Source organism: Lethenteron reissneri, chromosome 25 (genome assembly GCF_015708825.2).
Source record: "Lethenteron reissneri isolate LAM-NWPU_2019-01 chromosome 25, ASM1570882v1, whole genome shotgun sequence".
In the NCBI taxonomy this organism is placed as follows: Eukaryota; Metazoa; Chordata; class Hyperoartia; order Petromyzontiformes; family Petromyzontidae; genus Lethenteron; species Lethenteron reissneri.
This window is the reverse complement of record NC_083803.1, coordinates 3560167-3584183: the sequence shown is the minus strand read 5'-3', so window position 1 is coordinate 3584183 and position 24017 is coordinate 3560167. Positions and strand designations below refer to the sequence as shown.

General features: G+C 43.2%; 1 protein-coding gene across 1 annotated transcript in view; it reads left to right on the top strand.

The window, feature by feature from the left end:
• Nucleotides 1-3588: 3588 nt before the first annotated feature.
• TTC27 (tetratricopeptide repeat domain 27) overlaps nt 3589-24017 on the top strand; it is a 31268-nt gene continuing 10839 nt past the window's right edge. Inside the window, exons 1-12 of the mRNA XM_061558928.1 lie at nt 3589-3885; nt 7708-7891; nt 8101-8230; nt 8336-8470; nt 8589-8691; nt 9282-9446; nt 10353-10486; nt 10931-11043; nt 13565-13631; nt 20571-20684; nt 23070-23165; nt 23584-23706. Of these exons, the coding sequence (XP_061414912.1) occupies nt 3831-3885; nt 7708-7891; nt 8101-8230; nt 8336-8470; nt 8589-8691; nt 9282-9446; nt 10353-10486; nt 10931-11043; nt 13565-13631; nt 20571-20684; nt 23070-23165; nt 23584-23706 (1419 nt within the window). The 5' untranslated portion in view covers nt 3589-3830. The remainder of the gene's footprint in view (nt 3886-7707; nt 7892-8100; nt 8231-8335; nt 8471-8588; nt 8692-9281; nt 9447-10352; nt 10487-10930; nt 11044-13564; nt 13632-20570; nt 20685-23069; nt 23166-23583; nt 23707-24017) is intronic.

Sequence of the window (24017 nt, the reverse complement as noted above, 5' to 3'; positions counted from 1 at the left end):
GGTAACTACTAAATTATAGAATTTAGTAGAAAATTGGGACAATGATTTGAGTTCCATCCACAAACCACTTCACTGGAGTTGCTACATTAATCCTGGAAGTTATTTGTACATAGATCTGATACCGGTATTGTGTTGAACTTTCTTCTTACAGTAAACAATACTGCTTTGATAAAGACCCAGTGATCAGGAGAAATGTTTACTTTCGGATTGTGTCTGTGGATAAAGTAGCAACCTTACACAAAACAATCAGCCCACACTCACCCCCTCACAATCCAGGTAGAATGGGGGGGGGGGGGGTGCACTGTATAAACGATCGTGACAGCTGTGGTGATATTTGATGTAAAAATGTGTTGTTCATCGTGATTTTGTGTCTTCTTTATCATCGTTGTTGCTGCATACTTTATCACAAGGGCTATTATATAAGGTGGTGCAGATGTATTGTGACCTCCCCATTAAATTCTCTAAAACGTAACATTTTCAAAGTAAGCTTCGTTTAAAACAGAAATGAATATGCAAATGTGGGTTGATGGGTGGGGAGAGGAAAAAACATGTTATAGGTATCAATTCATTGGCATACCTGTCAATGAGTGCGGCAGAGTGCCTACGTTATTACAGACCAGTTCAGACGTTATTGGTCACCCCGTGCCCTTACAAGCCTCAACGTTAATCCTACAGAGTCCCATCATCATAAGGGAAAAACAAAAACAAACCTTGTGGCTTTGCTCTCCAACACACCGATGTGCTGTACTAGTGTAGTCTCAGTGAGTTCGGAGACGAGGTTTGTAGAGGCACCTTCTTTATTGAACACACGATCTCGCCTGCACACACTCTGCAGTCGCTAGCCAATGCACAACACTTGCCGTTCTAACACCGACGGCGCTCACGGAGACAGCCAGCAACTATCTCGCAGCGCAATATCGAGCGAATACGGCAGCCTCGAGCTCCCCGCTCTTGACCCCTTTTATACTTCCAGTGCGGCCTGGCTCCGCCCTGGTCGCGCCTCCCTTCTCAAACCCACGAGCAGGTTAAATTTTCACTTAAAAATTTCGTGACTGCAGGAATTCATTTTCTTAGGTTCTTTCGGTAAAGTCACGTAGATAGAAACATTATAATAAAGTGAATAAAAAATGAAAGTAATAAAATTAATAAAAACCACGACGTTTCGATCGCAACACAAGCGGTCGTCATCAAGAAAAGGGGGTTAGCCTCTAAAGACAAGCTGTTTATAAAGTCAATATTGATTTGAAGCTGTTTGTAAAGGTTTGAAATAGGCGTGGCCCTAGTGTCAGCATTTTTATTATTTGTATTATTTTCATTTTATTCACTTCATTATTATTATTTTTTTTATCTACGTGACTTTACCGAAAGAACCAAAGAATATGAACCACTAGCAGGTTCCAGGGGGTTCCAGATAGGGCCCTCCATGATCCTTGCCCCAATTCCTCCGCCCTGCCGACACGCAGCCGTGTCTGTGCTCACCCACCACAGTTGCCGCTGCTGGTCACCAGCCGGCGCTGTTACACTACACTAGTAACGAATTGGCATGTTCTGTTTACGTGACAAACCTTACTAATTGGCTGTGTCGGGTGGTGGCGGGTTTAACGACACATTTATATATTTACACGATCTTACCCAAAAATCTGTATTATGGACAAATAGACAAAAAAAAATTAGTGCCCATATTGAAACGTCTGTATGCCGTAAAGACCTGAAAACTAAATTTCCCTGTACAAGAATACAGGTAAACCATATGTGGTTGACAAACTATGCATTGGTGGCGGGGGGGGGGGGGGGGGGTCACAAGTCATGTGGAGCAGCCTGTGCACGTTGCTTGGTGACCGATCTGACACTGGGCACTGCTGGTAAAGTGCTGGGGTAGTGGGGGGGGGGTCACAAGACATGTGGACCAGCCTGTGCACGCTGCTTGGTGACCGATCTGACACTGGGCACTGCTGGTAAAGGGCTGGGGTAGTGGGGGGGGGGGGGGGGGTCACAAGACATGTGGACCAGCCTGTGCACGCTGCTTGGTGACTGATCTGACACTGGGCACTGCTGGTAAAGGGCTGGGGTAGTAGTGGGGGGGGGGGGGGTCACAAGACATGTGGACCAGCCTGTGCACGCTGCTTGGTGACTGATCTGACACTGGGCACTGCTGCTAAAGGGCTGGGGTAGTGGGGGGGGGGTCACAAGACATGTGGACCAGCCTGTGCACGCTGCTTGGTGACCGATCTGACACTGGGCACTGCTGGTAAAGGGCTGGGGTAGTAGTGGGGGGGGGGGGGGGGGTCACAAGACATGTGGACCAGCCTGTGCACGCTGCTTGGTGACCAATCTGACACTGGGCACTGCTGGTAAAGGGCTGGGGTAGTAGTGGGGGGGGGGGGGGGGGGGTCACAAGACATGTGGACCAGCCTGTGCACGCTGCTTGGTGACCGATCTGACACTGGGCACTGCTGGTAAAGGGCTGGGGTAGTAGTGGGGGGGGGGTCACAAGACATGTGGACCAGCCTGTGCACGCTGCTTGGTGACCGATCTGACACTGGGCACTGCTGGTAAAGGGCTGGGGTAGTAGTGGGGGGGGGGGGGGGGTCACAAGACATGTGGACCAGCCTGTGCACGCTGCTTGGTGACCGTTCTGACACTGGGCACTGCTGGTAAAGGGCTGGGGTAGTAGTGGGGGGGGGGGGTCACAAGACATGTGGACCAGCCTGTGCACGCTGCTTGGTGACTGATCTGACACTGGGCACTGCTGGTAAAGGGCTGGGGTAGTAGTGGGGGGGGGGGGGGGTCACAAGACATGTGGACCAGCCTGTGCACGCTGCTTGGTGACTGATCTGACACTGGGCACTGCTGCTAAAGGGCTGGGGTAGTGGGGAGGGGGTCACAAGACATGTGGACCAGCCTGTGCACGCTGCTTGGTGACCGATCTGACACTGGGCACTGCTGGTAAAGGGCTGGGGTAGTAGTGGAGGGGGGGGGGGGGGTCACAAGACATGTGGACCAGCCTGTGCACGCTGCTTGGTGACCAATCTGACACTGGGCACTGCTGGTAAAGGGCTGGGGTAGTAGTGGGGGGGGGGGGGGCACAAGACATGTGGACCAGCCTGTGCACGCTGCTTGGTGACCGTTCTGACACTGGGCACTGCTGGTAAAGGGCTGGGGTAGTAGTGGGGGGAGGGGTCACAAGACATGGTGACCAGCCTGTGCACGCTGCTTGGTGACCGATCTGACACTGGGCACTGCTGGTAAAGGGCTGGGGTAGTGGGGGGAGGGGTCACAAGACATGTGGACCAGCCTGTGCACGCTGCTTGGTGACCGATCTGACACTGGGCACTGCTGGTAAAGGGCTGGGGTAGTGGGGGGGTCACAAGACATGTGGACCAGCCTGTGCACGCTGCTTGGTGACCGATCTGACACTGGGCACTGCTGGTAAAGTGCTGGGGTAGTAGTGGGGGGGGGGTCACAAGACATGTGGACCAGCCTGTGCACGCTGCTTGGCGCCTGGTGGCCGTTCCCACGTTGGGCACTGCTGGAGAGGGGGGTGAGGGGGTGGGGGAGCGGAAGGGGTTAACCCGGCCCCACAATGCCGCGCGCGCGCACATGCCGCATTATGGCTTCGCGGCGCCTGTCGCGAGCCGTGCGCTAGGGCGAGCACTTGTGCCTCGCGTCTCTCCTCTCTCACGTCTCGACATCATCATCATCATCATCGTCGTCGTCGTACTCCTCCTTGTCTCCTCCTTCTCAAGCTCCTGTCGGCGCCGCGCTACAGCAGCTCGGGGTGTTGTTGGTCGCTTGGGGTGGCCGTGAAGACGGCGGCGGCAGCGGCGGCGATGCGGTCAAGCGGCGGCCCTTGGCGGCTCCCGGCGGGAGCAGAGGTCTCGGCAGGTGGGGAGTTGATCACACACACACACAGTCGTCGTTGTCGTCGTCGATATCAGCCCTATTAACATCATCAGTCATCGTTGGCAGCAGCAGCAGCGGCGGCAATGTCATCATCGGCGCACATCGTCAGCGTCGTAAGAATCAACTTCGTGAGCATCGTCACCACCGGCTTCATTACAAACTTGGTCTCGTAGCGTGGTTTGTGGTGCGATGTTCGTCAGCGTCATCGGTAGCAGCGGCATTATCATCAGCATCTACCCCCCCCCACACACACATGGTGACCAACATCATCATCACCATCATCATCAACTTATGACGCGCGTCGCCTCACTCGTTACAAACTTGGCCGCGTAACGCGACAGGCGACGAGCAGAATTATTCAGAGAATTCAACATCGTTTCAAGTATCGTCGTCGTCTGTTTCATCGCGCAACCCGGTACGGTGCGAGGCACGTCGACTGCATCTTTATATTCAACTTGATCACCACCAACAACAACCACCACCAACAACAACCACCACCACTAACCACCACCACTCGGCGTCCTTGCCATCGTCACCTGGCAGGTGACGTGCGCTCCTATCTCGACATCACTCACACATCATCAAGAGATCATCTCATCATCAAGCGTCTCACACCTCCATCGGCATCATCGCTATCACGAACATCCACACCATCATTACCATCACCCTCGTCGTCGTCACTATCACCATAAATCACCATCGGCATCCGTGGGTCCATGTTCTTCCACGCTGCAAAACTCGACGCCGCTTACACCGATCGGCTTCCTCCACTCTCCTCGATCAGCAGCGGCTCCACGCGAGCCGAGCACTGCCGGGGTCACTGCCGAGGTCGGGGTCAAGGTCAGGGATAAACTCGGGGTCTGGGTCAGCATCGGCAAGGAGCAGACGGCAGTGGCCACGTGTCGGCCGTGACGGGTGTCAAGGTGTCAGGCTTCGGGAGTCCCATGTGTTGAGGTCCAGGAACCCCCGGGGTGTTTAAGCCCCCCGTGGCGCCTTGAAGTCTGTACCTGTTTGGGGGGGGGGGTGCTTGGACGTTCCCTCTCCACGCAAAGAGGTTACGGGGATCGGGGGGGGGGTCTTCCGATACCCTGGGAATCCGAGCCTTCGGGATGAATGAACGGGTCATTGGCAGCGTTCTGATGTGTTGTGCGTGGACAGCAGAGCTGGCAATACGCTCCGCGTTCAGTTTCTAACGTGGCATGTGTGTATTTGCCGTGAGTAGATCGTGCGTGGGGTTTAGTGTTAAGTAACGTTTCGTGTCGTTAATGAGCAGAGTCGCGTTGGTGCCGCGCGCTGTGCGCGGAGCGGCGAAGCGAGGACCCCTGGCGAGAGGCCCGGAGAACACCGGCCTCGTCTCTGTCCCTGTCTTCATCTCGCTGTGCCTTGCATGCTCCTCTTCCCATCCCTCCTTCCCTCCCTGCCTTCATCCATCTCAATATCTCTCAATGCCTCTTCACCCCTTCTATCCGTCCATCTCTCCGTTCCTTTTTTTTTCTCCACGTCTCTTTCCATACCTCTCCACCCCATGATTTCCCGACCTTGCTCTCCATCTCTCTTCGTGCCCTTTTCCCCCATCCTCTCTTCAACCCTGTGTGATTCCATTCTTTCCATCAGACTCTATATTTAAACAGCCTCTCAATCCCTGACATGTGTGAATGATGATACTGAAGGCAGCTTTTCACGAGGAGAATAACATGCTCCGTTTCTACACCTACGTTCGACCCATACTTGAGTTATTGTGGAAGCTGTCGTTTGGTCCTGATCCCTTAGATGATTCTGTTCGATCGCTTATTTAACGAGGATCGGGTCATTGGTTTTCTCAGTGTACAAGAAGCCACATTATGCCACTTCTTTAATTCTTATTACATCTATGAGCTTAACATTTGTCTGTTTTCTATTGACGACTAAACCACATTTCCAGCCCAGAGTTGGTTATGATTAATATTTTCTCCGATTCAACCAGCACCCGAGCTGACGTCTTCACATTGCGTTTGGAGAAAATGCTTCATATTAAAGTGTATTCCATATTTAACGTATCTACAAATATATCTATATCCAAGTTTGGGTTGACCAAACACTCTGCGTTTAAATGGTGATGCTATGGTGTACAGTGTTACGAACGTAGTGCATTACTGTGGAAAATATAAACTAACACTGCCACCCTCCAAAGAAGTTAGCAGTTCTATAATATAATAATTACAGGAGAAGATGAAAATGTATTCACATTTTTCTTTCCAAAATAAATCAAGCTTTGGTTAAGCAATTTCATTTTCATGATGAATTCACAGATATGACATCGCGTACCCGTGCATTATCTGCAGTAGATACACGATTGTGGAGACGCAATACCGAGTTAATGACCCTTGTCAAAACCCATTGCCCCCTCTGTTGCTGATTGCTTTCCACACCATCGTTGTATCATGTCATGCTAAACCTGAGCTCGCCACTAGGTGGCAGTCTGACCCAGGCTGCTGTCATGCGCTCACCAGTTTTTGAAACATCTTTCATGATACTGGTAGGAACCCACTGGTTCCACCAGCCCACAGGGTATTATTGTGTCCGTCCGTCGTGCAGGGAGGGGCTGGGTGGGGAGGGGCTGGGTGGGGAGGGGCTGGGTGGGGAGGGGCTGGGTGGGGAGGGGCTGGGAGGGGAGGGGCTGGGTGGGGAGGGGCTGGGAGGGGCTGGATGGGGAGGGTGGGGAGGGGTGGGGCTGGGTGGGGGGTGGGAGGGGTGGGGCTGGGTGGGGAGGGGCTGGTCACCCCGTGGTGCCCTTATAAAACTCAACGTCTAACCTACTCACGCCGGCTTGTGCCCGCCCTGACAGGCGGCCATATTTGCGGAATACACCACGCCGCCGTTGACCCTGGCCATTGATCGAGCAACCCAACGTTCCTACCAGCTCCCTCCGCAGGAATGTGTTAATAGACAACTTGAACCTAATGTTTTTAGTGTTTTATTAACTTAAAGCAGTTTTTATTGCTAAATCTTGAAGTCGAATCGAGTACAAGGAATTTTATATTTCACATGCTTCTACGTGCATTCTATTTACAGCATTGCAGATGGCAAAATAAATAATTGTATTACAGTATTTCATTTACACGGATGTAAAAAATATATAAATGATCTGAATTGAAGGGCATTTATAGACTTTGATTGCATTTGGATGTTTTCATACTAAGAGACCATGTCAATATTGCATTTATTATATTACACATTGTTTCCCATTTTATATTATCTCATTGATAGTCGTATTAAACTAGATATATGTTTACTATCGTGGAGTGTTTACTCAATACTCTGGGTGTAATAGAAATTCTGAAAATTATATTGCTCAATTTGTCACAATTAATGTATGTAATGTTATTGGAACTCATCATCCTTTATACAGCGCTGCCTAGAAATTCGTGGAGCAACTGTGTGTACTTAATATAATTTTAGGAAACAAAAGAGATGCATTGTTCCATGTCAGGAATAATTAAATGTTTGGAAAAAGATTTTGCATTTCTCTGTTTTGTAATTAGAATGTATCCATGTTTCAGTGTTACATTAATGTAAGACTTCCTGCAGCCTGTTAATTTACTCCCGACTGTTTTTTTCAGTTGTAGTATGTACATTTTTAGTTTTAAATGGCAATGGATATTGCCATTTAATGTGAACACGTCACAATGTTTACACATTACTGGACTTTTAAAATGCTTATTTAAAAAAATAAAATTAAGGTGTCACGAAACATTTTACGAGGCAAATGTATCGTTTACGTTGAACTCCATTTTATTGTTGAACAATGCCTCTGTGTTCCTGCAGAGCTGGAGCACCTTGCTGAATATCTCTTGGAGGGCAACTTTGAGGCTGTGCTGCATGACCCTTTGGTGCAGCGGGTCCTCGCAGATGGGCAGGCTCCATATGCAGATGATGCCACATTGGATGTTTACTTTGAACAACTCATAGGCAGCTACTTTGAAAATGGTCAGGATGATGACATTCACAAGTAAGTTTCATTTACAAATGTCACAGTTATTTTTTCCCCACTTTTCAAACTAAGTGCACATTGGTGTAACATTTTGTTCTCATATCTCATAAATATCTCATAAATATATATTCTTTACACGTAAATGTTAATTATGCCCATTGGGTTCATTAATTAAAAAATTATTAAAGATTTGGTTTTAATAATTTACTGATGTATTCTTATTTCAGGCAGAGTGTAGTTTTCTTCAGTGCAGTGGCATGTCTGCAGCTCTTTGTGCAGTCGAACTGGGTAGGACCTCTGGTTGATATCATCCCAGCGGATATATTTTCTGCTGCTGTGGACAAATGTGGAATTCAGGTATGAACACATGTACACTTCAATCTAATCATGTGCAGTGCAATGCATGATATTTATCTTGTTTAACATATGACCTCTAATCCATGGATCGAATGACCGTTTCAGAAATTCACAGAAGCCACACTGTCAGCACTGCAGGTGAATGGGGAACCTGTGTATGACCTGGTGGCCAATCCTTTCCTACTCCTCCTGGCAAGAACCATCCTGGTGACATGTCAGGCCAGACTGGGGCACTTTAAGGTTAATGAATACTTTGCTTTGTACCCATACACATGATTTTTTATTGTTTACACACTACTATTTGATAAAATCGCATGAATGTGAAGTATGTGGACAATGCCAATCGTTAATTTTCCAGATGGCGCCCTGGTGGACACTCCGCTGCCTTAATGTGCACCAGAATTTGCTTGGTGACCGTTCTCCCGTTCTCTACGCGGCTGCTCAGAGCTGCATTGAGCAAGGCAAGTCCGTACAAGCACGAGCTATCTTTTGTCATGACCTCCTCTGGGGACCATTCATTCCCAAGTTATATTTTTGCTTTGTCTCTTTTAAAATTAGGTTTGTGATGCAGTGGTAGCGTGTCAACTTTTATTAGAAGTTGCCATTTAGCTCTATTTATATGGAATCCAGTTAAACTTTGGTAAGTTTAAACTACAATAATACTATTGGAGAATCATAAATATGTTGAGGGACTTTTTAAGAGATATGAAGGAACCCAAGTATCCTATTTATAAATGCACACATTGAGCCTGAATGAACTTTTTTCCAATTTATTTTCCCAAACTATTTCAGGTTTTGTACAACTGCTTACTGCCTGTTATGCTCTCAGCGTTATTATTTATCATTGGATGCTAGGCTTGTATTGTTTCGATTGCTACTTATGACCCAAGTTACCCTTTAAAAAAACTGATTTTAAATCTCAGTGGGTTCTCTCCTTGTATAAAGGAAATATACAAATATTTTTTTGTATAATTTAGAGACCAGGTTCTCTTAAATGCAGAATTGTTGTATTGAGGATGGGGTGTATTGATCTTCCTTGTTTTTTGTATAGTGGGTAAGGAAGAGGAGTTGCAGACCTCAGAGGAATGTCGGCATCTGGCAATACAGTTCCACCTGGAGGCTGCATACACCTTCCTCTTTTATTACGACTACAAGCGTGCCAAGAAGGGCTTCTCAGCAGCACAGAAAATGGCTGGCTTGGCTATCAACTTGATCGGTAAAGTTGTATTACCTGCTATGGCTACAAACTGTTTTACAGCTGTTGCTTTTGTCAACACCTAACTCAAAAATATGAGGGTCATATGATAACCTATTTCTCATATGAAAAGATACATAATATTTATGATGAATAGTACAATTGCAACAGTGTTGAAAAGAAGTTGTGTATTACAACGATCCACTAGAACTTAGTTTTTGCATATGAATGCAATTATAGGGACTCCTCTATTTACGAATGAGTTATGTTCCAGAGGTCTGTTTGTAAGTCGATTTGTTCGTAAGTCCAACTTTACTCCTGTCGATTTCAAAAATGCTCTGTGGCATGTACACTCAACACGGTGAATGGCTTTAACAGTTGTATCATCTCCTGTAGATGTAGATGCCACTGGTTCTTTATGTTCTGCAGATGTAGATGCTAATTTCCTTTGGTGCTCGTGTTTCCTCTCTACTAAATCTTGACTTAAAGCTTTCGTAACTGCAGGAATTCATATTCTTTGGGTCTTTCGGTAAAGTCACATAGATAGAAAAAATAATAACAATAAAATGAAAATGAAAATAAAGTGAATAAAAAATAATAAAAGTATCACGACGTTATTTTTTTCTATCTACGTGACTTTACCGAAAGACACAAATAATATAATATTTCCTCTGTACTCATGAAAAACGTATCAAGAGATATCTGCAGAGTTGCTCTCTTCGTCTCTTCATAAATCAACTTGTAGCAGGCAATATATCAACGTGAACAGCTCCAACTGGACATACGGACAGGTTTGTTCGTATCTCTGAAAGTTTGTAAGTCGAATGTTCGTAAGTAGAGGAGTCCCTGAATATAAAAAAAAGTTATCATGTTCCTTGACATGAGGTGCGTTGAAGTACTTGGATTTCGTCTGCCTCCCTGGTGCAGGTGCCCTCGGAAAACGCACCCAATTTCAGCAGACAGATGTGGCCCAGCTCATGGTGGAGGTGAAGAGGGAGGACAACCCTCTTCCACCGAGTGTGCTGAGCCCCAGCCCGACTCCACCACAGCACATGCCCAAGGTTCTCTACATGCTCTGTCATGTGCATTTTATTATAAGTCACATTTTGATGCACTTCTCCAAGATGGGTAGCATTTTAACGGTAAGTTATTATGCACAGACTACTTCATGTACCTTCTCATACTTTGCTTTAACATTTCAACGTGTGTGTTTTGTCCATCGATGTGTGCAAATGAAATAAAATAACAGATACGTTTTAACTATTCAAAGCATGCTTTAATATAAATGTTGTAGTGTTAGTTTATAAAAAAAAAGTTTGTTTCAGCCAGATATAAAGTACATTTACTCCCAAACTTGAACTTCGTTATGCATGAGATGTTCTGGTGAGTGGTTGCAACCTGGACCTATGTTGTGGATTGCTCATAATAACGATGATGATGATGATGGTTATGGTGATGACAGCATGCTCTGACGGTACAGCTCGCGCTGTGTTGTGTGTGTACAGGATGTTCAGCTGGGTGACGACCTTCTACTGAACAAGGTGAAGCTCGCCCATCCGGAGGAGGTGCACATGCCTGAGCTGTGCGCTGAGGAGTTGGCTGTGGTTCTGGGTGTATGGTGAGGCTCTCATGGAATGCCTTTTTAGCGGCATTGACACTTCTTACTTTTCAATGTTGGCTTTAACAGTGTTTTCAAATCACAAAGTACATATCAACATTTTAAATGGCACAACATCTTAAGGATTTGTTTTCTTTAGAGCTGATGTTTTGTCCAAAATGTTTTTTTTTGTGATTTGGAGGTTCTCTAGTGGAGCACAGAAGTTTCTGCACAATTGGTCTTTACTGCAGTTTCCCAGGAGGAAGGTTTAGCGGGAGAAATGAGCGGGAAGAAAAGTCAATGCTGAAAATAACTTTTTGTATCCATTCGGCACGTAAAATTCTGCCTTGGATAAAAGCAACTAGTATGTGTGCGTGCTGAATCATAAAGAGACAATTTTAATACCAATCTAGAAGAGGCAATAAAATCAAAATGTTATTTAAAAATTGAAGCAAGATTTTGCATGAATAGGCATGATTGCTTCTTAATTTGTTTTCATTACATGCTGTATGGTTGCACCGCATTGTAAATGAGCCAGTTACGATTTCATTTGCATGTATTTAAACTACCTCTGATGAAACCCCATATGTGCCATGTTTTTTGCTTCTTTAGCTTGATATAAACACGCAGAATATACCGATTTAACATAACATGATTGTGCTGTTGATAGTAAACAATGGTATGCAAAGTATAGGCACTGTTTTTTGTGCTAGACTTTGGATAAAAGCAAGGTAAGGGCCTCTCAACCCTGTGGGCTCCTGTTAGAAGTAGGATTGACAGAACCACACACAAGGTGACATTTACCATGAAGAGAGGTATTGCATAATTCAGTAGAATTGTGTAGTTCTTTATTGCATATTGTAGTGTCTTGTTCTGCTTCTGGATCTCTCTAAACCTTTATGCCAGTCCAGACAAGTAGCAATCTCATACCTGTTGACAATTGTAGCATTTTAGGTCATTGCTTATTGGGAGCACAGCTAGTCCTGCTTAGAGCATGCTCAGGGCTGTTCTCCACATGCTACACGTTGAGCCTAGTGCTTAATTAAACTTGTGGCGGTCAAAACAGGGGGGTCACAACATTTGATTAACTTTCATTTAAAGTATATGTAAGCGTAAAATATGTGTGTTTCAATCCACTCAGCAAACTGTGCACATTTTACACTCATAGGTTAAACGAGAAACAGTCAGCCTCAAAATAACACTTCCAAATATACATGTTAAAGTTTTAAACATTATAAATAACTGGCGATTAACTGCAACTGACACATTAATGGCCACCGAAGGTAATGGTAGCAATTCCCGGTACAACTTTGTTGTGGCACCAAGGCTTGGGAGAGGTCACTTTATAATGGACTGGGTTTTGAAAAGTATCATGATTATGCTTACCCTGACGATGGCCAGCTTCCAGTACTGTAAAGGGCACTTGTTAAAATAGCAAGAGAGGGCCGTGGCGTATGGCTCTGCCTGTTCGGTGAGCTCTCTCTAATGGGTTTGACAGCTGACACCTATGCTCCCTCTCTCATGCCTTTGCTGCCTCACATGTGTAGGTGAGCTCGTCTCGTGGGTAGAGAGGGTGTTGGGCACATGGCTTTGGGCCCAACTTCCTGAGCATAACTCCACATCTCTCGTTAACTTGACAGTAGAGTCACAATTTGACAAGGTCCTTTTGTTGTATATATACTATGTGCCAGCTGGCCTTTCACGATGTTGAAAAGCAAATGCTTTGCAATGATGCACATAGAGTCCAACAAAGACGATATGGTAAATTAGAAGACTATTGCTGAAACTGGCTGTTAATTTGTATTTCAGTAGAATGGATGCATTGCTCGATTTAATCCACGCTTTTTACTGCAGCATAATACAACTATAATTTACACCTGATACTTTGCGTGAGCTAAGGTATTGCTAGTGCTGAAATATTCCTTTAATGACTTTCAGCAACTTGAGCAGGAAGCATCATGTGTCATGTACCAGCGGCAAGTGTGACAGTAACTACACGTAAGGGAATTGCTGATCCTTGGCGTTTGTGAGGCCACTGCCATGTGTGTACATTTACCAGCATAAATCGAACTTGCCAGAGTTCAGCTTTTCAGCATTAACTTTTCTTGACAGTCGAACAATGATGGAGTCATGAGAAAAGATGTAAAGAATTTCCAAAATTTACCTTGGTTTTTTTTGCTTTTCCATTTCCCCTGCGAATTTGTGTGTGCCTTGAAGTCCGAACCAGACTTATGCTATTTAGTTATAAGAATTCAATTATGCTTCTGTTGGAAGATTCTTAAGTGAATCTAAGACAGTATTGAAAGCCCTTTTTATCTGAACCATTAAACCTTGGTTATTTCAAAATTAGACTTCCTTGTGCAGTCAAACCAACACCATTGCTACGATTAATAAAGACCATTTTTGCCACTGTAAATGTAAGGCACATTGCATTTGAGTCTGTAGCCGTAGCGACTACTAAAAGACTTTAACTACCTACTCGGTTTTGAGTTCGAGTTTTTTTATGATGACTCATAGATGTATTATCTCACATTCTTGGCAGCACGGATTTACAGAAGAACAGTCCTGTACATCGGCTAACAACAGAGGAAATTTCTGCATTTGCTGCGGTAAGTCTTCCTCGAATAACATTAGCATTTTTTTCCTTCTAAGCACTGATTATGCATAATATTCTTCTAAATATTTCCTTTTTTTTAAAGAAAATCTCCTGCTGAAGTCTTTCCACAGTTACCTCACGACGTAATCTTTAGAGTTTTTAAACGGCGTTCTTGGAGGTCTTGCACAGGTATCCTGAATGACATGTCTCGTCACGCATCTGACCTTTTCTCAGCCTGTTAAATCGGTACCAGAAGTTTACGCATTTTAAGTCGGTCATAATTACTGTATAACACCGAGTTGATTAAAATAAAACCTTTAAAAAAACCCCAAACAGGCAGCTGGTATTCTGTTAATGGAGTCCATCCTGCAATGTAAATACTTTCATTAGAATGTCCTGGAAGGAATCCAGAAGGCTTGGTTAAAAAAAAACTAGTCTCATGCTTAAAAAGGAAGTGTTATGATATTTTTTTTACCTTAAGTTTGAGCTATGCTTTAATCTGTCTTCTTTTCCTGTCTCGTCTTGCTTTCTTGGACCTGAGATGTTCTTTTGTTCACGTTGCTGTCTGAATTCCTGAGCCTGGGGACAGCAGCCAAGGAGCGCTGGCTGTCCTGCCTGGTTTGTCTATCTCGTATGCCTCCGTGTGTGTGTGTGTGCGCGCGCATATGTGTCTATGTATGTGTCCGTGAGTACATCTGTTTCCATGCGTAATGTGGTTGCGTGTGCTTGTTTGTTTTCACTATAAAGAGAGTACTGCGAGTTTGTTTTTCAAAACAAACGAAACACGTTGGTATTTATTTAAATAGTATTTATTTTTCTCATTTTACAACATGATTTTCTTAAGAGTGGAAATATAAAAAAAGAATGCAGGAAGTCAATATGTCTAGACTGGAAAATCATTTATGTTTCCACTGTTAAATACTCAAGGCATAAGGTGAGACTTGAGGCATCGTTAATAGTGACTCACTGTCTGAATCTCTGGACCCCCTCCACACTGTTAATTATTTCTGAACACTCCATAATTTGTTCATGTCAATGGTTGATATCGTTTCAGTGCACAAGAAAAAGGATTGTGGTTGCCTTCTGTGGGTAAAGCAGCCAAAGTGTTTTCACTAGCCCATTAGTGTTTGCTTTGGTAACTTATTAGCAGAATGGTTGTGTGCTGTATTAAAAATAAAAAGGTATGGGACAGGTTGTTTATCTTGACTGCTATGTGCCTGTCAGCAGTGCATTTGTCTGTGGCGCAACACTAAAGTTTCTCAGATTTTATTTAGAACCCTAGGCCCTTGGTTATATTTTATTGCAATGAATTTATATCTTGTAATAAAGTTTATGAAAGTAGAATGCTTTGTTTATAAACTAAGTTGTAATTGTTTTTAATAGTTCATTTTTTTATTATTACCTAAAGTGTCTTTTTGAAAAATTCAAATCTGCGATTTACTCAACGAATCATGAATCATGATCTCACACTGTCTGGGTGGCAGAGCCATCCAGACAGTGGCAGAGCCACAGTGCAGAAATCCTTAAACGCAAAACCAAAGATAAATCAACGCTTGTCCAAGAACGTTTGGCATTTATTCAGACACAGGCAATTTCAACCTGGAAAAGTACATTCTGTACTTGGCTGCCAAGCTCGGCTATACAATGGTCCGCTTGCTTCCTGGCCAAGTATACCTGGAATTTCATCTGATTTGTTACCGAAGCACCATTGTGTGAATAAAAGTAAACTTTCCTTTAAGGGATTTTTTGGACTTCTTCTGCTTGCTTCCTACTGGAAAAAAAACGTATGGTATATGAAAAGATTGTTGAAAGCCACAAGATTGTCAGGAGATCATTTTGAAGCATATGATAACGTCAATTGCAAAAACATTTTCTAGTCTTTTCCACGTAGACATGCCATCATTTCACATTACAGATGACAGCATAAGCCTTGCAATTTTTCATCCGTGGAAATTCTTGAACACGCGGTTTAATATGTAGAACCTTGTGTCGTTCATAGAGAACTTGATAACACTAAGTAACACAATTTTTGTTCCTGGGTAGTAAGTGTTATTTCGTAATTGCTTATGCCTAAAAAGTATCGAAAATGGCTATTATTCCCCACAAACTTTGCTTTTGTGACCAGGATGGTAATATTTAGAAATGTACCTATTTTCAATGAAAAAACGGGCAAATTTGTGTATTTTCATTCACATCCAGTAAAAAAAAACATGAATAAAAATGTATATGTATTTATACTAAAGTAATACAAAAATGACTACAAAAGATTTAGAAGTGAGTAGTTTTTTTAGATGGACGATTATACTGTAAATCACTTTCACGAATCAGCCCCCAAATGTAGTCTCCCATCATGTTCTCGTTATACTGTCCTTGGTTGCGGCGTTCAAAGTCTAGTATATCCTGGTGGAAGCACTCGCCTTGCTCCTCAGAGTACGCTCCCATGTTCGCCTTGAATTTATCAAGATGAGCATCAAGGATATGGGACATCCTACAGCCCATTATGCCGTAGTTTTTCACCAGTCTCAACCAGCTCCACATAGTTTTCGACCTTGTGATTGCCCAGGAAGCCATGAACCACTGCGACAAAGCTGTCCCAAACTGCTTTCTCCTTACTCGTGAGCTTCTTGGGGAATTCATTGCACTCCAGGATCTTCTTTATCTGTGGTCCGACGAAGACACCGGCTTTGATCTTTGCCTCAGACAGCTTAAGGAAGAAGTCTTGAAGATACTTGAAGGCTGCCGACTCCTTATCTACAGCTCTGACAAATTATTTCATAAGGCCCAATTTAATGTGCAGTGGTAGCATCGGCACTTTCCAGGGATCCACCAGTGGCTCCCACTTGACATTGTTCCTCCCCACAGGGAACTCGGTCCGTTGTGGCCAGTCCCACCTGTGGTAGTGCGCCTTGGTGTCCCTGCTGTCCCAAAGGCAAATATAGCAGAGAAACTTAGTAAAACCGCCTTGGAGACCCATCAGGAATGCCACCATTTTGAAGTCTCTGATGACCTCCCAGCCGTACTCAAAATACATCAAGGCTTCCAGCAAGGTCTTGATGCTGTTGTAATCCTCTTTGAGGTGCACCGAGTGAGCCAGGGGAAGAGACGGGTACTTTTTACTATTATGGAGCAGCACAGCTTTGAGGCTCCTGGATGAGCTGTGAATGAAGAGGCGCCACTTATTCTGGTTACAGGCGATTCCGATTGCCTCGAACAGATTGGTCACATTGTGGCAGAAGCAGAGCCCATCTTGATGGGTGAAGAAGCTGCAAAAAGGTTGGTGACGCTTTCTCTGATCTACGACTTGCACACTTTCATCCAACAAGTTCCACTGCTTGATCCTAGACGTCAAAAGCTCAGCATTGGAATTGGTGAGACCAAGATCTTTGATCAAGTCGTTGAGGTCTTTTTGGTTGGAGTAGTATGGGTTTCTTTCCTCGGCTCCACCTGAAATTGTCATCTGGATCTACAACGCCTTCCTCGCTCTCTCACTTGCTGCTCTCTTCTAAAGATGACTGCTCTCCGGATGAGTGGGTACGAGGAGTTCATGGCAGTGTGGCACCGGGGCGATAGATGAAGGAAGGTCCGGATACGTGATAGGTGCATTCTTGCCAGTACGACGTTTGTAAGGGTCCACCATGCAGAAGTAGCAGTTGCTTGAGTGGTCAGTGGGTTCCCGTCAAATTCTTGGGATAGCGAACTCTTTTCCCCTCTGTACCATCCTACAAAAATAAATTTATTTCACCCATGACTAATGTGTAAGAGATTCTCGCAACATTTTTCATATATGATATATTTTTTCAATAACATTGAAAATTGTAAAACATTTTTAAATTAAAAACTTTTACAATTAAAATGTTTAAACAAATTTTATAACATCAAATTCAGAGCAACAATTGTCCATTTTACCTTCCAGAGTTTTTTTTGCATTCGCAGGTGAAATGAGGTGCCCAGGGTTTGTCTTGATCCCCGACAGGCATGCTGAAATATGTCTTGTAGGCCTGACACATCTTAGCAGATGCTTCTTGTTTTGATAAATTGGCCGCAGACATAGCAAAATGCATCTGCCGGATGCTTGCAGCCTCTTGATGCCATCTCAGAAAAATGCAGATATGTATCCACTTAGGCAGCTGGAACTAAACTGAACTGGTGGGCTTAAGGTCCCTGTATTTATACTACTATTTATAGTACTGGAAAGTTCTAGAATGTTCTGGCGTTTACGCCAAGTTTACTTAGCACTGAATCTATCTGGAATGTTCTGGAAAATAGGTAAATTTCAAAATATCACTGTCCCTGGTCACAAAAGAAAAGATTGTGGGGAACAATAGCCATTTTCTATACTTTTTAGGCATAAGCAATTAGGAAATTACACTACCCAGGAACAAAAGCAAATTGTTACTGTCATTTTGGCAGCACTCCCACTTGTCACTGCTTATTTTAGAACAGTGGAAACCAACATACCATCTTAAAATAATTCCACTTCCGCAGCATATATAAAAAAGGTCATTTCTGATTTTAAAAGTTGCCATTTTTTTTTATTTGAACTTGTTCAGAGGTCAATTTATTTGAAGCCATTATTATAATTACAGATTATGTAAAATGCTGCGAGTTACATTCCCTCAAGGTGGCAGCAGACATAATACTAGCCTTTTTCCGTCCAAGGACGGGTGTATTGCAGTAAATCTGAAACTTGCAAGTGAAAAGCAGACCGCGACGTGATATTCATTGCATCAATTCGTGTGCAATTTGTCAGGGCACAGGGACACAGACCTATTTCATTAGGAGGACGTCACCTGCTCATGAATATTAATGTGTGGGGCTGCTCGATGTGGAGTGACGTCACTTGCACATGATTATTCGTGAGGGGTGGGGGAGTACTCCATATTGAGTGGCGTCACCTACTCATGATTATTAATGAGGATGGGTGGGGGCGTCTCCATTTGGAGGACGTCACCTGCTCATGAATATTAATTAGGGGGGCTGGTCAATGTGGAGTGACGTCACGAGCGTTCAGGACAGACATTCCTGGGTGATTATAGTCGGTATAATTCACCCGTATCTTAACTTTTGCAATCATCCTGTGTAGCATTGCGTTCAGTTTTGGTATAGTTTATGAAACAAACTCTAAGATTCATTAACTACAACAATAAATAACCGAATAGCACAGTAGATGGCTCATTGTATACCTTTTGACTTTTGCGAGTAAAGCCCCTCGCTAGATGTATGTTCAGTTTCAAAAACTGAAACTAAAGTGTACTTTGTAACCGTCGAAGTAACATCACATTCTATGCACAGAAATTCAAATGATGCTATTGGAACATGCGGCAGTGTTTATTTGCTTCTATTTAGTGTTGACTTCCTGTTGTCCTGCTTATTTTGGTCATAATGGCATAATCCAGAGCATGTGTTATCTTCTGCACTCAGGAGCCAGCTTCCTTTTGGTTTTGGAAACCCACGATGTTACTCCTATAATGGTTATTTTGTTGCTTTGCATTTGGATGTGGTGTACCCATCAGTTGTGGTAGCTTGCAAAACGTGCTGTTTTAGGGAGAGCAGAGTTCCACACGCGATTATAGACTAAATACGCAATGCATCTGTTGAATAAATTGCAAAACTTGTATATCGTTACATGCCCACCGCCTATAAAGGGCAAGGACGTGCCTCCGTATGCTTGCCTGGAATGTTGATCTTGTTTTGGGTGCAGTAGCACTGTAGTGCGTACGGCTGCTTCTCTCCGTATACCAGTGGTGGCTGAAATTCAGGCAGGGTTGCCTGTGCCGAATCCTGGGACTTGGCTGTTGTGCCCGTGTGCAGGCATCTTTCCAGCCTACACGTGGGGTCCTGATTCTGCAGGCTGGTTAGATGGTTGTCACATGCATGACTAATGGCCGCAATATCTGCACAGGATAAAACTTAATAGCTTCACTTAAAAGCATGGTAGAGTTGAGCAAGTTTATTCTGTTTGAACAATGTTTTTTTTGTAATTTGTATCATTTGCGGTTCAAAAAAATATTTAGTGAAATGTGTTTGCACTGTAATCAAGTGTTTTATATCAGCAGAAGCCAAAACTATCATAAACGATAATTAAACGTGACTACAATATGTATGCTTGTACAGTTTTGAGGACTTGCCATAATGCATCACTGGAGGCTTGCCATGGCTCCTGTTTTATATTCACAAATGCCCTCACAAATTTGTAAAAGCAGAAATCTGGCAAATGGCACTGGTGTGAAAACCAAGTCCAACTGTCAACGTTTGCAGTTTGGAAAAATAAAAAAAGAACTTTCATTGCATTGAACGGTCTAAAGAAAGCTTTATAGAAAATCATTAGCTCATGCATGTTTATAGCTGACCTTTATAATTCCTGACAAAGACCCATACAAAAAAGACATAGGTCAGATTAGGTCTTGAAAGTCTTGACTTCAAAACGCATTGTATGCTTGGGCACATTTCCAAAACATCCCTGGGCGCTCAAACCCACTTGCTGGAGAATGCTTGGCTGTTAAATGAGGGTGACGGAGCCAGCTAAAATGTGTACAAAGCCACAAAGAGTACTTATATAGGGCCTTGTTAGCTTCGCTGACCCCAAGGTTGGATCCCATGTAGCAGAGAGCTTCTGAGTAAAGCTGAGAACTGACCTTGTTGGGCTCAAATGTTCAACTTCAAACTGGCATTTTGTCTCCTCTCACAACAGCCCATCTTGCTTGTAGTATCGGTTTACAGCAGTGTTTTGTAATTAGTGTTTAAGTAGCTTCAGGCTGATTTGATAATCAAGCCTCGCTTCGAGTGTGGCACCACACTTTCCGTCAACACTCATGGATATTGTTTTGTGTTTCTGTTTTGTGTTTCAGAAGCGATGCATATTCTTGCCAGCACTCCTGCTGTGTTGAGTGGTGGGTGTTGCAGAGCATTGTATTTTAACTAATTTTTTTGCCTTGCTCTCCTCTGTCTGCAGTTAATGTTGTCGCAGCCCAAGTTCTGGCCTATCCAGGTGACAGCGCTCATGCTTCGCACAAAGCTTGAGAAAATGAGCACACGCAGAGTGGAGAGAGCCATGATGCAGACCCAGGTGTGTTTATATAGACCTGTGTACGTGTGAAAGTGTAATTGTATATGATTGTGCCTCACCCAATACATTATTATATTAACACCTTTACCGAACTGTCAACTTTCTTTCCTTGTCCAGGAGTCCACTATTCTCCACTTCTTCCTTCCCGCCCTCCCCCACCAAAAAAAATCCCAAAATCTTCAAATGATCTCTGTACACATGCCCCTCGCCTTGAACCGTATATTGAGATGCGATCACATTGAGACATTTTATATGTCTGAATTGTGATTGTATGAGCGAGTACAGTATGGTAAGTGTGTGCAAATGCTATGGAAGGCAAGGGATGGTCATGGATGTTGACAACTAAATTTGGCTCAGAGTTGTGCCATATGAGTTGTACATAAATATTTAATGCATATTACATGCTGAACACAATTTTATCCGAAGCAATATTTTATTTAGAAAATGTCATACTGATTATTGTTATGTGAATTTCCCAGATGAGTATGCACGTATGTTGAACTTCTTTCGCATCGTATGTAGCCAACCGTGCTAATTGGAGGTGCGGGTACAGAGATGATGCCAGTGCTTCTAAACCATGAATTAGATACTTCAATCATGATGTGGGCAAACATGGCCGAATAGCATGCACTTATTAACCGTAGTGTTGTTCTCTTTATACAGCTTAGCAGTTGATGTTCTATGTGAAATAGCATGGGGTGCGCATTGCATTACAAATGGGTGCTGTTGCCCTGGTGATGCTAATACATCTGCTCATTAGCTAAACCTTATACAGGGTCTGCCTTCAAATACACCCTTTCATTATTTACTATAATTACATGGAATGACTTGGCTGGTTTTAATGTGTATCGCTTACAGTGGTGAGATATGAACACATTGTGAAAAAATATTATTTTAATTCGTATTTTTTAATTCAAAGTGATATTATCTTAGAAGTTTTTTGGACAAATTAGGAGAACCTGGTTGATCTTGTGAACCCCTCTAGCTTGATCTTATGTAAGGTACCTGGAGTGCTAACGACACTAATTTTTAACTGGCAGAATTTGCGCTTGATATTTCTAACATTGTCACAGCTCGGTGGTCCGTGGGAATATTTCGTTTATATAAATGTCATATCTAAAATAAATAAATATATATTTAAATTAACAACCTTATAGTGAACACTGTTGCTTTCACAAGACTCTTAGGTTTTATTTCATGGCTTCGATAAATTGTCACACTGTATTTTAAATATTGTCATGTTTGCATGGTGTTCGTGAGTAGCTTTGCATGTGTTTGATTTAGCTAGGTAGGAATGGTATATAAGCACTGAATTCACTATGCATAATATTTATACTGTTATGTGTGCACAAGTTGGTAAGTTCTTGAAACTAAATATCAAAGTGTAACCCAAGTGTGGAGAAAAAGAGTTTGCCAAATTATTTTGACTTGGAATGAAAAAGCTGATTACACATTCCGATAAAACTTTTGGCTGTGGCCGACATGTACCATAATATATATATATTTTTTTCATGGTCTCAATAGAGCACAATAAACGGCTCGCTCCCAATTTCATAGAATGTTTTATGTTTGTAACTAAAGGAGAAAAGTAAATTACATTACGAGAAAAGGTCAAAATAAAATACATAAACTTCCAATTATCAGTTGCATTAATATTTAGAAAGAAAACAAGTTTCAAAGTAAACAAATCAGGAATTCTATTCTGGTGAAAGGGACCCTGGTTTGCCACGTGCCATTGCTGTAATAAAGTGCATAGGAATGGGTTTGTAATGGTGGTGGAGTTTTAATGATGCCTGTGAGCATACCTTGGGCTGTGACCAAGTCTTCCCAGGCACGCAGCGACCAGACACCCTGCCAGGGCGCCGCTCCACAGGAGTGCCACAGTTTATTTCCACGTGTCCAAAAGTGGCTTTATAACCCTGAGCTGTGGACACATAAATGTGATTAATTCATCTTTTGTGTTCACAGAGGTTGGCTGATTTACAGTCTGTGCCACATTTAAAACACAGTTGTGTGTTTGTGTGGAAGTTTTTTTTTCCAGAACAGCTGAGTGTACGTGATGATTTAAGGTGCTGATTAAAAGCGTTGTGCCGCTGTGGCATCCAACCCTCATCGTTGGCCAACTTCCGTGCGTTTATCTGGGTTGCATGTGGATGTCACAGATAATCTACAACTGTTCACCAATATCTCGGCACAAACAAAAACTACCTTTAAGGACTAAAAGGAACACGTGACATGATATATTGTCCAAACTGGTGGAAAAGTAAAACGTGCGATGAGTTGCATTTGTTATTCAGCTTCTGGCGTTTGAGAAAATGGGACAATTGGTACAGTGTTCTTTTTAACTCAGTCCCCTCTTGTTGATTGTGCTGCTTTTTTCCCCAGGCCTTGCTTGACCACTTGGAAGATTCAACACCTAATGTCACAGAGAGATTGAAAGTCTTTTTCTGTTGCCAAGTTCCACCAAAATGGGCCATTAAAGTGAGAATTAAGAGATGAGAACACGTGATGTGTTTGCATTTTGTTGAAGTGCACACTACATTGTCAGTATTTGCTACATTCTGTTAATGCCAAATTAACTACTAAATTGTTAAAATTAAATTAAGGCTATTTAGTGTACTCATACTCTTTGGGTCTTTCGATAAAGTCACGTAGATAGAAAAATAATAGATCACGACGTTTCGATCGCAACACAGGCAATCGTCTTCAGGTGAGAGAGCCCTTAGTGTGTTGATTCACAACCTGTGCTGCATGTTGTCTGCTCTTATGCCGCATAATATATTCCAGATATGTGTCACATGCTGTGTGCTGTCCGTACTTATTTTTTATAGTGTCATTTATATTTGATGCTGTTTGTTAAATACTATGCTCACCTCGTACTGATGTGTGTGCTGAGCAGCGGGAGTTGGCAAGCCTACTCTTTTCACTCGGCTGTAACAGCGCAGCACTGCAGGTGTATGAGAAGCTGCAAATGTGGGAAGATGTCATCGTGTGCTATGAAAGGACAGGCCAACATGGAAAGGTGAGGCTGCCACTCGAGTTAACAGAATACCATTTTGTTAAACATTTAATTTGCCTGTAAATTGCCCATTTATTCGATTTATGGGAATGTGGCATTCTTAATAAGCAACAAAAAAAGTTGTGTTTTTTTTTTTTTATGAAAGCATACATTCAGAAACTATTGCAATAATACCCTTAATTCCAGACAGGTATTTTACACTGCTCCCTCGACATTCTTTCAGTCTGAATGTCAAATTAAAAGATTACCCCAAAGGCAAAATACAGGGAGGTTATGATTGGCCACATTTTATTGCAATAATTGTGTCCATCATG